The sequence below is a fragment of the Gorilla gorilla genome, chromosome 14 (assembly GCF_029281585.2).
Source record: "Gorilla gorilla gorilla isolate KB3781 chromosome 14, NHGRI_mGorGor1-v2.1_pri, whole genome shotgun sequence".
Classification (NCBI taxonomy): Eukaryota; Metazoa; Chordata; class Mammalia; order Primates; family Hominidae; genus Gorilla; species Gorilla gorilla.
The window spans coordinates 116432134-116448218 of NC_073238.2; the positions used below are offsets into that span (position 1 = coordinate 116432134).

Below are 16085 nucleotides of genomic sequence, written 5' to 3' on the forward strand. Positions count from 1 at the left end.
ATCATCTCATTTATTTTCTTTTATTTTAAATATATCATTAATAAAATGTTTACTCAGTAAGTAAAGATATTTTAAATAACCAAAGAGGAAGTTTTTAAGTTAGGTAGGAGAAATGGGTGAAGTGGAGGGAAAAAGAGTTGAATCCAGAGCCTCATAAAATATGAACTTTGGAAGTAATTTGAGCTATCCTAGTTTATGACAGAGAGTCCTGAGGATGAATCTCACAAGGCAAATATAGTGAGTGATTGTATGCATTTTTAGCACTTTAATTAGCCACCCAATATGCAGGTGTGCTCCTACTCCAAGAAAATCATGTAAACGAAAATCCAAAATTATAAGCACAATAATTTAGTAGTTGTTTTAATTAGAAATGCAACCTAATTTAATACAATTCCCTATTCATTTCCTTTAAAGAGCAGGCACTTTAAAAACATGATTCAATTTAGGAGGAAAAAATCTATTTTTGAATACTTTTTTGGAAGACCATCTATAAGAATCAACCCCATCCTGCTCTCATTGACATTTCAACCAGACTGGGCCATGGGACATTTGCTCAAGGCTAATTGCAACTGTCTAGATCCATAATGAAGGCTTTCCTGGGTGACCTTTATGAATTACAGTAAGTAAAGCTCCCCTCTGAGAAACCAGCCATTCAATAAACTTTTACCTTTGGATGATGGGTTATTAGAAGCCTGTTGTCAGTGTGTCAACGATATTCTATTCGAGATGGAAACCTTTAGTTGTAAGGTGATGGTGAGTAATAGCCTTTGTAATTTCAGGTTCTTGTCATTGTGGGAAGTGCATTTGTTCTGCTGAAGAATGGTATATTTCTGGGGAGTTCTGTGACTGTGATGACAGAGACTGCGACAAACATGATGGTCTCATTTGTACAGGTGCAGTATTAACCTTTTCTAATTGCTCTATGCCACAGTTTGTTATAGAGCCAAGAGACACTCGTCATGCAATGCTTTAGGTGGCTGGACCAACAGGGCCAACTGTGAATATGAAATATCTACCAAAGGCGAAGTGGGCATTTGGGAAAAAGCCCTCACAAAAGCCTCACATTATTCCTAGGCATAGAAGAATACAAGAGAATGAAGCTAAATTTTGTGATTATTTGGGATCCTTCCACAAAGTAACCTCCCCCCTCAAACTCACATGTATGCAGTTGTATATTGAACACGGAAAAGAATTTTGTTGGCAACCATTTTACTTTGAACATGGTATAGGGAATGGAATATTCTTTTAAACAGAATCTGGGTACCACTAGTTGATGTGTTGGTTGCTTTTAGGGAACTGGATGTGTGTATGGGGGAGAGGTATAAAGAGGGCTCAGCCATGTCATAGCCACTGCTATCCTAATTTATTGAGTCCTCATAATTGGTTATAAATTCATTTGTTTAGCCAAGTTACGAGGAAACAGAGACATGTATACTTCTCCTCAGCTCTAGCTGAAGGTAAAAGATGACTCTGTGTGTGTCATTAAGTTAGACCTTTGCTTTCTGCCCATCCTTACTACATAAGACTCTCTTCACTGATTACTTGGCCTGCCTCATGTTATGTCAAAGAGCCTTATGTTTTTCCGTATTTATTCATAAGTCAGATATAACTTTCTCTTTAAAGGAAAACAAAATTGTCACCTAAAAGCCTAGCTGGAGTGATACAGGATGGTGACTATCTGATCGGTAAAGGGTGGCACCAAATAAATGCCACTAATTGTTTGAAAGATTAGACGTCTCGCAGCTGCTTAATAAGATGTAATAATAACATCATTGCACAATAAGAAAATCTACCAAGGATGAATGAAATGATTTCATTGTGGACACTTGTGATTTATAATAGCATGTTTAAATTTGGCACGTTTTGATCATAATCATGATACCTATATGTATTTTATTGCAGGGAATGGAATATGTAGCTGTGGAAACTGTGAATGCTGGGATGGATGGAATGGAAATGCATGTGAAATCTGGCTGGGCTCAGAATATCCTTAACAATTACATGAGAGAGGTCTGGATTCTTATTTTTTCTGGGCCATTAGAACATATAAGTGCGAAGGAAACCATGTATATTCACCACTAGGACAGGTTAAAAAGACCATTGTATGTTTTTCTATTTCTGAATTACGAATGAAATCCGAGTACCTACTAGAAATGAGTTATGCAAATTTAGATGCAAATAACACTAGAAAAAAAATGTTTCTTCCATAATTAACATAAGTGGTTCCTAACGAGAGCAATTTTTCCACCCAAAAGACATTTGGCAACATCTACAGACAATTTTGATTGTCACACTGGGTGGGGTAGGAAGGTATGCTGTAGACATTTGGTGGGTAGAGGCCAGGGATGCTGCTCAGCATCCTGCAGTGTACAGGACAGCCCCCAAACAAGGAATTATCCAGCCCCAAATGTCAATAGGGCTCAAACTGAGAAACATTGAGTTACATGGCTGTTAGAAATCCACATTCTTACACATGAAAGACCATATTAGAATCTAAGGAAAACATGCATATTCACATTAATTAATCGATCAGATTTTTCCAGAATTCCGTATCAGTCACCATTTTAATATGGGGACAATGAAGACAAGCACACAGGAGGTAGAATATCAGAGTGGGGCTGGATCAAGGGCAAAAACTGGTCATTAAGTCATTTGACATTAAATCATTTAGCCACTAAGTTATTTGTCTACTCTCACTTTAAACTCACCAAAGAAGATTCTCTTAAAGAAATTATGAAAAATGTACAATTTAACATTTTAAATAAATAGTGACAGAAGTTGTTTATACTCTGTGTCAGTATATGTATCTACTGATAATTAAAAATGAATGGTTATTCAGGGATATCTATTTTAGGTTTCTAGAAATAAGGGATCACATTTTTAAAACTGGGCAGGGGTTATGCGTACAAGAAATCTGATTTTTTATTTTAATTTATTCCATGGTAATGTGGCCTTTTAAAAAGACAATATTGAGTTACATATAAAATGGGCCTGAAGTATGCATCCATTTCCCTTAAAATACTTTTTTTTCTAAGGATACCTTACTTACTGGAAACCTGGGGTCATGCAAAGAAGTCAAGAAGAGAAATACTGTGATAAAATGGCACCAATCTCAGAAGCTCACAAAGGACCAAAAAAAAAAAAAAAATCTAGAAATGGCTTAAATAGAAATTACAAATATTCACTCAGTGATAGGAACAAAATGTTTATTTTCTTAATGGTGAAACTTTGCTTTGTATGAAATTCACATTGAATTATGAAAGTGTACAATAATTGGGACTTCCCTTACATATTTACAGGTAAATCTACTTATACACATTAGTTTAGGCAACCTTTAATTATTTAGAGCTAAAAAAAAAACCACTTTTTTTCTAAAGGTGAATTATTTTGTAAAATCCTAGAATAATGTAGCAAAATCATTTCCGTATTACTTTAAGATGAAAATTTTTACTTGGAAATTTTATTTTAATGATGTAAATATTCTAGAGTCATGGCTTAAACTTTACAAGTCAAATTTCCAAAAATAAGGAAAATATGCATCCACTGAGTTACTTAAAAATTTAATATTGAAAATTATTTTAAGAGAGCATTTAACTGATGCTGATTTTTATAGTACTAACAATGTTCTCATAATGTAATAGATTTATAAAAATTGTTACCTCTATCCTGAGATTAAGGAGTGCAACCATGTTGTAGTTCTATTATTGAGTACGTAAATTGATAGATCTCTTCCGTAAAATGAGGGAAATATAAGTAGTCAATAAATAATGTAGGTTATATTCTTTCCTCTTCACTACCTAAACATTTTAAGCTGCGAACAACCTATTATTATTGTTTTGTAGCAATTTTGATGACATATTCGGTGATGCACAGACATTGGAATTCATTACATTATCTAGCCATCGTAATACAAATGACCTTTGGATTTCTCTATCACGGCGCTTATCCTCCTATTAAGGATCAGAAAGTTAAACTTTATGGACCACGTACGTCCCTGTCTCATATTCTTCTTTGTTGGTTTCTGTTTAATACTTTAAAGCTGTAAAAAAAATTTAAAAAATTCCTTCTAAGCTCCCAGGCCATACAAAAGCAAATTAAGGGTGGATTTGGCTGGCAGCTGGGCAGTACTTTGTCAGCCTCAGCTCCGCTGGAACTGCCTTTGATTCTCTATAGCTCATCACAAAACCTCAGGTATGTCTTATTTTTCTTATAATCCTCTGTATGTTATTATCCGTTTTATTAACAACAACAACTACAACAAAAGTGCTGCTCTTTTTCATAGTCTCGTGTAAGAAGAGTGTCAAAAATGTCCTCAGCATTTGTTTTCTCAGAAAAAGAATTTAGATATTGGAGAAATTATCATACCATAAAGTTCAAAATGTGATTCATCTAGAATTTTGGACAAAGATGAAAATATAGTCAGCTCTGTTCTAGTGTTCATTTAGTTAGAAACCATAGTACCGGAACTGTATTATAGTAGAAGTTAATGGTACCTAAACTCTAAGGAATGCTTTTTCTTTGAAAACATAAATATTTTTACTTATTTCTGTCCACTATGTTTGTGTGTATGTGTGTGTTTGTGTGTGTATGTGTGGTTTTGATGCCAGCAATGCAAACACCAATATATCTATTAAGAAGTGATTGAATTTAGATTGGAAAAAATAAAATAGTTACATGTAAAGATATAAACTCTTTCCTTCTTAAATGTGATTTTCAACTCTATGATAGAAACTCCCTCTAAAAAACAAGCAGGGCAAGAACAAACTTGTAATGGGTGAGAGAAAATAAGCAAATCTCATTGGCTCGTTCCTGTTTTTAGGAAGTTGCAGTGGGATTAATGTCAATTGGAAGGGATGCAACAAGTTTAGAGAAGGTGTTGGCACTAACGCTGCTTGTTTGGCAAATCATCACTGAGATATTCCGCCCAAGGACTTTTTCAAAAAAGTCAACTAAAGAAAGTGCTAAGTCATAAGAGGAGAGCCATTATACCCGTTGTCTTTCTGGGCTCCTTGAGTTTATCTGGGTTCCAACAGCAGTTGGGAAGTACTGCCCTCCACTACCTCAAATGCAAATACAATCTCTGCCAGTAGACATTGGAATTATACTTAGTGAAAACCAGGAAAAAAAAAAAACTAAAATATAACTCAGCCTTAGTTTGCAGACTCAACTGTCAACACTTTGAAACCCTACTCCATATTCAAGAGAGTCAACAGGCCCTATGTCACATTGTAGGCTAAGAATCCTCAGCTATGACTACTATTTCACTCAAAGTAAGACAATGTACATCCTGGATTTTGATATGCCTGCATTTTGGAAAAAAAAAATTGAGGATTTAGCCCAGTCGCTTTCCCTTGATATAGCCTTGTTCTGAATTAAAATGGAAAAAAAAATTCAATTATTTTCATCTTCTTCTCAACTGGATGTTAGTCAATGTGGTCTCTTTCTGAATATGTATCAAATATTAATGATCCACAATATTAGGGAGATAATTTTAAATGAAGTGATACGTGTCCAACTCAAAGAATAAGTTTTTGGTTTTTGCTTTTAAAGACAACCAAATCTGATATTGTTCATCCTGATAAAAATAACTTTTAGTGCTTAAAGCATTAATTAAGCAAGTGGCTAGGTATGATAAAGAACTTCTGCTTGCTCCCCAAGAGGCAAACTATTAGAAGAACTGGAGCGGGAGTCCTTTGGGCCCATCGTGGATCTCTTTAAGCCACTGCTACCCAAAAACATTCAGGACAAGCAAACATTTAGAGCAAGAATCTCCAAATTCTTCAGGATTTGTAATGAAATGATGTTCAGTTCCATTTTGCTCTTTACATAGGGTGGAGAATTTTCATGTCTTCTCTAATTTTTCCAAGTAAAGTGGTAGCAAAATGTTTTAAAAAGCAATCTTATATTAGAAAACAAAAATGTTGTCACTTGAAATACCAAAACAACATTTCTGAGCATTGTTGAGGGACTGGCAAAGCAATCAGCTACTATAACAAATCAGTAGAAATAACCCTCCCACACCAGATATGCATGCAGAAGGAATGGAGTATTATAGAGACTTGATACAATGGACATATGCACATGGAGGTACAAAACACACGGTCTTTAAATACAAATGAATTCCATCAGATTTACTATACGGAACATCAGTAGTGACAGATTGCACTTACTTAATAACAGCAAACTTAATTTCTGAGGGGAAAAAAATGGTGAAGTCTTATCCCAAACAAATAGCAAGAGAGGTATCATCAAAGAGCTAAAATTTTCTTTGGCATGGTAAAGGGGGAAATTGAGTTTACCAACTTATTTACATGACATTTCTCTATATTGGTGAGTAATGCAATGCCATTTTGTTACATAAAGTTGTTTGATGTTTTTTAATATGCCTTCATATAAATATTTTATTCAATATGTTGTATTTGTGAATACAACAAATGATATTAGACACAAACTACAATGCAGACAAACTCTTTGTATGCAAATTAGCAATACATACCAACAGTTCTTGATACACAGGTACCTACTACATGCAGCTCATCATTGCTGTCCTCTTCCCATGCAACAGGTGAGACCAGACACAAAGTAAATGACCTAACTCAATTACAAATAACAAGGACCCCTCTGCAATATGTCTAAACATATATTAGAAGAAAGTATTTGACATCCTTCATAGGGATAAATGCCCTTATAGACACCCCATATATAAAACACAACAGAGATACACATTTACATAAATCTCAGTCATTTACAAAAATAAATCTTGTCTTAATTTAAACCAATAAACAGACTTGCAGGGGAAAAAGAAACCAGCAAGTAGGGCTAATTATCAGTAACAAACAGATGGGGGTGTTTGCTCTGTGTGTGTGTGTGTGTGAGAAGTGTTGCTGCTGTAAGTAGTGTCTATAAGCCCATTTGACTGGATTACAAGTTAGTTAATTACTCATATAGTTGGCCACATATTATGGGATCTATGTTTTCTGAAAATGGTTAATGGAAGTTATCTAATATATTTTAACTGTTCCTGTTAAAAACAATAGGCTTCAAGATGACATAACACCAAATCAAAAATGACCAAAAGAATCATTTTGTTAGATTTGTAATTTAGCATCATTGACAATAAATCTACTCAAACGTTCTGCTAACTTTTTATTTATTCAAGTAGAATCCAATATGAAAATGAAATAAGCATAAACAGTTAAATTTATACTAAACCTTTAATCAGCTAAGCAGGCCAGAATTTTTTAGTGCTGGGCAAGGGCTGTCATGAAGAAGATTTATGAAAGCAGTGACAAAATAATTTCCCAATAAATACAGTGCAGATGGGGAAAATGATGACTGGGTCATCCTCCCACATAGAAAGAATAACAAGAGGCCAGTACATTGATCCCACATATAATTTTCAATAAATGAGGTTCAGTTTGGTCTCAATGAACTCTTCTGAGAAGAAAACATTGAATTTTATTAGGTGTACACAGAGTTAACAAATATATTCCCAAACAGTTTAGTATGAAACATTTTGAACCCCTTTAGATCCAATATTGAACATTTTGCATGGAATCTTCATTGTGTAGTCAACTGTTCCTGGCCTTTCTTGGTAGTTGTCTTCCCTAAGCTCAGAGTTCAAACAGTGTTAAACTAAAAGAAATTAATTAAGAATGCAAAATAAAACAAAAGAAAATAAATGGAATGGACCAAAATCCTGATGGATGAATGTGTTGGTTTGCCTTTATTTATTTTCATCTAGGATAATTCAACAGACTATATTCTGAGATCATGGCAAGGCACCTCTAACCCAGCCACTGGGCAACATGAGCCCCAAATGCTGAGCTAGAGGCATGTACTGGTGAAATACACAGTACCGGACTCAGCATGCTGAGCTAAAAAAAATATTTTTCCTAATATGTCCCATTTAAAAACTTGTCATTAAACACCAAAAATATTAAAGTCTAATTTATAACTAACGTTTGCATTGCTGCTGCAGGAAAGAACACAACAGCCGTCTTGCCCATGCTCTGCTGAGTATGAGGGGAACGCAGCCAGAAACGGGGATGGCATTAAGTTTGGTTCATTAAAAACAGGATGGAGTATATCTGAAATGGATTTAGGTAGCGCAATTCTTGTAGGTTGTAATTATTGATTTTCCTTTTTTTTTTCCAAATAATGAGAATTAATTAATAGATGAAAAATGAACCTTAATCAGGCCTACAAGGCCTACAGAAATCTTTGGACCCACTTTCTCAAAAACCAGTGGGTCTTGCTCGCTGGGCAAGGCAAATGTTACCATTACCAGTAAGCTTGTGATATGTATAAAACACACACACACAAAGAAACTAGAGGGGGATGTCAAACACATATCATAGAGAGCTTCCCTGGATTGTGTTTGAGCCATTTCCCACCCAGGCAATGCCGACCTTGGGAGCACAGTATCTGCTACTGGACAGAGCGTATATGTGTGTTTAATCGATAGTGTGAGCCAGAGACAACAATCTTAATCTTTATAGATGCAATTTGTAATAATAGGTTTAGAAGGCTTCCTGATTCCCTGATTGCTCTCCGACCTAAGCCAACTGCAACATTTAAGATTTAGAGGAACAAAATCCCTGCAAAAGGTCACAGACAGTGGAGCGAGCAGCCCTGTGAAAATGGGAAGAAGAGAAATCCGTAATAGCACAGGTTTACAGCGTCTAACTAGAAATTACTCAATATTATTTGTGTGCTACAAAATTGAACTTAAACACATAGATTTTGCTGAAACAGGACTCAAAAAGGATTATGGGTAGCTGTCAGCAGGCAAGGTATCGAGTGTACTTGTGAAGTATGTCATTCACATGAAGTGTCACAGTCACAGAAAAGATATTAAAAAGGCATTCCATATCTGGTAGGGCATTCCATGGTCTGAGTTTAGCTGGTTATCCAGGTGTCTTCTTGTTGTGGGCGGGGGGTGCGACAGGTTGAGATTTATCCACTTGCAACAGAGAAGTTCGGAGACAGCAAAGAATAAGCATTAGCTTACTTCCTGCTGCTCTTCAGCCACGGAGCAGGAATGTCTGGTGAGGATAAATCACTCAACTGTGCTCAGGACGAATAAGTCACAACACCTGTGAGGATCTGGCTATGTTGTCTTACTCTTGTTGACTGGTTTGCCTCCATTCATTATTGCAGACGCACTTGTGCTTTTACTTGGCGTCACCCCAGGCTTCGGGACCGTTTCCCCAACATCATGCAAAGATGGTTCTCGGTACATGGCAACTAGTGATGGGAAGAAAGGAGGAGGAAAAGCAAACATTGCTTGGTTAGGTGTGAGAATGGTCCATCCATACATGCATAGACCACTGCAGTTTGCCCATTTCTGTTTTCCCTGAAGTAAAGCAATTCCATTGAGACAGAATTCCTGTTGTAAAGCAATCATTTCCAGCCCACAGAGGACATTACTCCCTTCACATTCTCTAGTCTGTATACCTAAAATATGTATATGAGTGTGCATGGATTTTTGTCTAGGACAGCAGGTTTAAATGGGAGCTATGGCCTCTTTGTGGGTCCATGATGTAAAACACACACACGCACACACACACTATAGGAGAATGACAGGCATTTAACTTAATTCTCAAAAAAAGAAAACTCAGACATCCCTTCCACTGCACATTAATATCAACACTTGAACTTCTCATTCACCTCAATCAATCTTTGTGAGCTGCGGTATTTACATCCTAGAACATTAAATTTCTCTCATGTGGTTCAAAAGCAACATAGTCATACTAGTGTCAACTTCAAAGCTACACAAAATAATAACAAATAACTCTCTTCCCATAAGCCAGAGCTTTCAGGAGATTATCATTTCAATGTTCATTTCCTACAATCATGGAAAAAGACCCTTGGGCAGCAGAAAGCAACTCCTCATTTTCTGCTATGTTATTAAAAATCTAATAATTGACATGATACAGGGGCAGAAACAGAATGGCAAGACAGCAACTGAAACTACCTGAATAAACTCTGAGGATTTATCTAAATAGTGTCTGGTGGCATAATCACAGTAGTTCACGTGGCTTTTTAGAAAATGATTTCTGGAAGTCCTGAGAAGGGACATATAAGAGTGACTGATGGTTGGGGAAAACTAGGGATTAAAGTCATCTGCCATCAGAAATACAAGTGCATTAGAGCTGCCCAAACTGCTTTTTAGGTTTTTGAAAGTTTAAGGTATTTTACGAAGAGCCCTTAGGTTTAGTTAAGATGAACTACCATATGCATTCCCTATGTTCAAGGGGGTAGAATGTGGCCTTTAGTATCAATGCATCACGTGAGTTTTCATCAGCACACATACTTGAAAGTGCAAATGTACATAAGGTTTCTATTAAATTACTTGCTAAGGTAGCAAAAGGAACTAATGCGTATCCTGAAAGCACATTCCAATCCCTCACTCCTATTACTAATTAAATTAGCAGACAAAAGCATGAAGCATTGACCTTGATTTTCTAGGTAGTGAAGTTGTATTGTCCAACAATGATAGACTGGATTAAGAAAATGTGGCACATATACACCATGGAATACTATGCAGCCATAAAAAATGATGAGTTCATGGACATGGATGCAGCTGGAAACCATCTTTCTCAGCAAACTATCGCAAGGACAAAAAACCAAACACCACATGTTCTCACTCATAGGTGGGAATTGAACAATGAGAACACTTGGACACAGGAAGGGGAACATCACACACAGGGGCCTGTTGTGGGGTGGGGGGAGGGGGGAGGGATAGCATTAGGAGATATACCTAATGTAAATGACGAGTTACTGGGTGCAGCACACCAACATGGCACATGTATACATATGTCACAAACCTGCATGTTGTGCACATGTACCCTAGAACTTAAAGTATAATAATAATAAAATATATATATAAATAAAACAAAGATATTAATGCCCTAGAGTACCAATAATTAACCAGTTAGTTAATTTGTCCTAACATTTCCAATAACATTATTTATATTCGGTATGGGTTTTGAAAGTTTGAAATTAATTTTCCTCTATCAAGTAAACAATGTGATAATCTCTGTCGTTATAGTACCTACCCCCTTAACTGTTTTTAGAGTACTTCTGCTAATTTTTTGAAAACATAAAAAGTATTATTTCTCTCTTTCTCATATATATATGTATATATACACACAAAACACTCATATACACATAACAAATACATGAGTGAAATACCAAGTATCATTCTATACCACATCATTATTGTCTCAGATATTTTCTATGAGATATGCAAAATAACTGGTTCCCAAATTTTACCTCGGTTAAATGACATAACAGCCCTTTTGGGTTTTGTTACATTTATGCAGCTAAAGGGTAAGGTTCTAAAAGTCTAGTCAATTCTTAACTATTTACAAAACATAAAATGAGTGAAAAGAGATAAAGCACGGTGGCAAATAAACCATGGTCTTTTTAGAGCTTCTGTGGGCTTATTTTTTAATTTTTTATTTGCATTTAAACATAGGTGAGTCCAATGTTATCAAAATTTATTTAAAACAATGAAAGTGTACCATGGATGTGTTTTTGTTTTTGGGAGGAACAGGGAAATCCTCTAACTTCTTTCTACTCTAATCATCCTTATGATCCACCATATACTGAGAATAATTCACTCATATTTCAGACTCTGGAATAATCTGTCTTTTCCTGTATAGGCCCTGGTGGCTCACTGTTTGGGTTTCAATAAATTGTTCTACAGAAAAATATAATTAAGAGTGACACTAAGTCAACATCATTGAAATTACAGAAGTAGTATTAGCCAACAAGAGCGATTTTCTGAATTTAGGCAAACTGAAAATTATACACTCACAGATGATGAAGAATTGACTGTTCAAATTTTTAAATTATTTTATTTCAATATAGAGAATATGCATTATGAAAACAATATGCATTTTCTCTTGATGGCTAAGCCTTTCCTGTAGGAATAAAACACAAAAAGAAAATTGAGCTGTCCAAGCTAGCTTAAAATATGTACTGAGTTATTGTAGATCTGATCTTCTGCAAAAGAGTAAACAAAAGAACTTGAATAGAAACACATGTGAATATCCTAAAATCAAATATTTTTGTAATTCTCAAATGTTACATAGATAAAAGTAAATGACACTTTTGGCAGAATCATTAATGAGAGAGGTGCAGATGTTGTTGATTAATTAAAAAAACTTTGTAGCCTGCTCTTTGGGTACCTGATTGGAGTAAATGTGAAATTTCCATTCATCCGGCATGGATGACTGGATATACCCCTTCCTGCACACAAATGAATGTGGATAAATTATTTTAGTAAAAGAAGTAATGCTACAACTGTATACAGTGAAGAATTGCACAATTTGAAAGCAGATGTGTAACATCAGCAAATTCTTTAAGAGTCAAGCTATTATCTCTTAATTTTCTGTAATTATAATAATCCACAAGTAGGTAATTACTTTCACCTAGATAATATCAAAATGGAAAATACTTTTGATTCCACACTCAAAACTTATTTTTTCTAATATACTTATTATCTTTTTCTAATATACTTATCGCAGATTTGTATCATTACAGATTTAAAATTGTTTTAACTTAATTAATTTAAATTAAGGGTTAGAGTGGTTGTAGCAGTGAGGATTTGAGCCTTTGGAGGTGGCAGAGAAGAAATTTTTCCTGGTACACATACATACACAAATACACTACAGTGTATAAGGGGCACAAATTCTAAATCAATAACTTAAGTAGTCATCTGTGCAACCATCACCCAGATCAAAATAAATGACATTTCCAGCACTTTGTGAAGGTTTCTTATAGCCATGGTAGACCTATCAATTTGAAAAATAAAATATGTAATAAGTCTATGTAATAATAATGCATGCATAATACTCACCTTCCAATGGCTTGGGTAGAAAATGAGCTGCTGGTTTGGTTTTCTTTACTCTGTTCCCTTTCATAGCTTGCCCTTCCTTATTTAATCCCAAAAACCAGGCTCTACCAGATTCCTGTTGTCTGTACAGCATGGATGAGTAGATTACATAATAATTTTCAAAAACAGATTCTTTAAACTTGCATTCAGGGGTAAAAAGTTCCTGTGGAGAGAAAATGAAACAAAAGTTAGAGGAAGGAACTTGATCTTCACTGTACATTCTACTCATTCTCTAGAAAGTTTCCCAGCATGGTGAAAGAGTGCTTTGGCATGGATGACCGGATATACCCCTTCCTGCGCACAGTAATTGTCTATACACTTTTAAAATATACAATAAATTGAGAAGAACCTGCTACTATTGAGAATATATAGAAGCAAAAGTATATCATAAGAAAACAAGACATGAGCAAACTAAAGATTTAACTTAAACAGAAGACAATTCAACCAGAGTATAATCAGAAAGGGAGCATTAAAGTAGCATCAGATATTCACAATAAAGTGAACCAAATAAAATACACATTTCAGATATTTTATAATCCATTTTACATGTTTCCATAGGAACAGTGATATAATACTCTACAGTTGCCAGTTGCTCCTTGGATCACTGAAATCACAGGGTGATACATTTTACTTACAAAGGAACAAACTGAAACCTCAGACTAAAACTTAGACAATCAGCTGGCTTACTTGCCAGCCACTAGAGCTATTGTTGTATAACCAGATGAGGTTAGGTGTCATGTTAGCTGGTCATAGTGACAGGAGCTGAAAATAATTCAATGGGGCTCCAAAGGTTTGAGTCCCGTTGGAACTCTTGAAGATAAACATCAAAAGCTGCTCCAACTGAAAAACCACACAGCATTTTTGGAAAGCATACAGTTTGTTAAATACTATTATGCTCAATGCCATGGTCTACATTAATTGATGAGCAGCACAAAGCTTACTACTTTACAACTATTATTAATGTCAGAAATATTTACAGATGATTTTTATATACTTCTTACTTTGGGATGAATAATAATGAATATAATCCCATGCCAAATAAATAAAAAATTAATAAGGGTACAATCTACATATGCATTTTTGATAGCCCTCTATTAAAAATAAATTTGAAGTTCAACCTGTCTGGTTATAGACCATGAAAGACACCTAGCTAGTTTTAAATAGGTCCAACACTGTGCTATTCTATATGTATATAAAATATAGATGGAAAATAGATCCTTACTGTCCTTGATCTTTTTGAAAATACCACTGGACTAAAAAATATACACAAAGTTTTCATTTTTCTTTAATAGATTTTATTATTGCAGAAAATAATAATTTTTGTTTTTCTTCTAAAAATGTTGTATACCCGTTCTGAAAAATATTCCTTAGGGGCTAAAAACTAAAACATTAAAGGCTTTACTTTATGCTAACTGTAATTAGGAATGTGACCTAATGTCATGTAGAAATTTCCTTTCAATATTTCCCATAAAAGTGTGAATTATCAAATGCTGTCTCATGCAGGAGACGATTTATTCAGTGTGCTGCATAACTTTCATTCACTGAGAGCTAATAGTTTTCCAAGGGGAACAGGCTTTGTTAGTGGCAGATGCTTTTCAAGACAAAGATAACAGTTACAATGATCAATTTGATGAAATCGCAATAGCCAAATGACAGGTTTAGCCCCCTCCTGGAGCAACTTATGTAGATCTTTATTTCTTCTTGATGATGCTACCTCAGATTAGAATAAGATCCCATCCAAATAAATGTTCTGGCTTTCTACTGAGTTCTGCATCTCCAAATATCCTCCAATTAGTTTTCTCACTAATAAATGAGAGTCTCACTGAGTCAATGTCCAGGCCATGCGCCAGAAAAAAAAGACTGATAAAACAGTACATGTTCATGCATTTATTGTGAGTAAAACAAAATGGAATGCTGTAAATCTGGCTTCTCCCCAAGAGACTAATAAATATATTGGTTGAAACTATACTTTCTAAAACAAAAGGATTAGACTTTGGCATTTCACTTGTCTTTTTACTGAGACAGGCCAGGGCACCTAAGCATATTGCTTACTAGTTAAAAACCTATCTCAAAATCAGCTATGAGTGACATGTTGAGAGCTTAGTGGGTCACTTAGTGGAAGTCAGGGGAATCTAGCTCCGCCTCCTGGGCTTCGGGTGTCTCTGCCCAGAACCTGACTCACTGATGCTCATCCTGTTGCTACAACACCAGAAACATAGGTCCACAGGATTCTCTTCTGATCATCACTGCCATAATGTCCAAAACATGAATGGTGCTTGCAACACCATCAGCAACTTAGGGATGTATTGTCTCCATTATGAATTCACTGTGTTGAATATGGAAGAGAAGAAGATGCTTGATGCAGAGGAAGTAATTTATTCTCGGTGGATACCTTAAGGATTCTGACACTATATCTTTTCAGATGAAATGTTCACATCGTAGGACTCCAAAGAAGTCAATTCCACAGCACCTTTCTGTGAGCTGTGCCTGTGACTTCACAGATAGGTGATTCTTTCTGTAGAACTGTTGCCTTCAGTTGCTTGTGATAGTGGAGACTGGTATATTTTCAGCCTTCTTATTTGTGGCTAAATAATTAATGCACACACAAATGCACATGTTACATTCAAAGATGTTATTGTCTAATACATTTTCTCAAAACTTTTTGAGAACTTAATCTGTTCCTCCAATATTGAAGTCTCAGATAATCCCAGCATTTCCTATAGAACTGATAGAACCAATGGAAGTTGAGGTTAGTTGCTATCTGATGTCATAAGTGATATACTTTCAACACGTAAATGGGAAGCAATGGAGCAGATAAACATCACCTGTGGAGGCAGACAGTAGGATTCAACCCTGACCCCACTCCTTACTAGCTGTGTGTTCTTGGGGAAATTACTCAATCTCTCTGGGCTTCAGTTTCCTCATCTCTAAAATGAGGACAAAAATCATAGGGCAATAAGGTAGTTGGGATGATTGAGTGAATAAATACATATTACATATTTAGAAGAGAACTTGGTATACAGTGAGCACTGAATAATTATTCTTTAAAAGTTTCTTATTATTTGTAGTAAAAAATATATCCTGATCAGTTATTTCAATTCTGCGAAAATCTCACCAAATCAAAAGTCAGCTACATAATTAGTCAATGAAAACCATTTTACACAAAATATTGGGTTCA

The 16085-nt window shown here is 35.3% G+C and overlaps 2 protein-coding genes across 12 annotated transcripts in view; one reads left to right on the forward strand and one right to left on the reverse strand.

Annotated features, from left to right (window-relative positions):
• ITGBL1 (integrin subunit beta like 1) overlaps positions 1 to 16085 on the forward strand; it is a 313368-nt gene that overhangs the window by 288389 nt on the left and 8894 nt on the right. For 2 of the 7 annotated variants that reach the window (XM_063697491.1, XM_055360677.2), the window contains 2 exons: positions 780 to 893; positions 1903 to 2785. In XM_063697491.1, the coding sequence (XP_063553561.1) occupies positions 780 to 893; positions 1903 to 1994 (206 nt within the window). In that variant the 3' untranslated portion in view covers positions 1995 to 2785. Of the gene's footprint in view, positions 1 to 779; positions 894 to 1902; positions 2786 to 3035; positions 4544 to 16085 lie in introns of those variants that run through there. The other 5 variants (XM_063697492.1, XM_055360679.2, XR_008671146.2 and 2 more) reach the window with 4 other exon arrangements.
• Positions 7134 to 16085, reverse strand: part of FGF14 (fibroblast growth factor 14) — a 679448-nt gene continuing 670496 nt past the window's right edge. For all 5 annotated transcript variants that reach the window (XM_019039720.4, XM_019039722.4, XM_055360682.2 and 2 more), the window contains 2 exons: positions 12872 to 13070; positions 7134 to 9249 (listed from right to left, as the gene is read on the reverse strand). In XM_019039720.4, the coding sequence (XP_018895265.1) occupies positions 9113 to 9249; positions 12872 to 13070 (336 nt within the window). In that variant the 3' untranslated portion in view covers positions 7134 to 9112. The remainder of the gene's footprint in view (positions 9250 to 12871; positions 13071 to 16085) is intronic.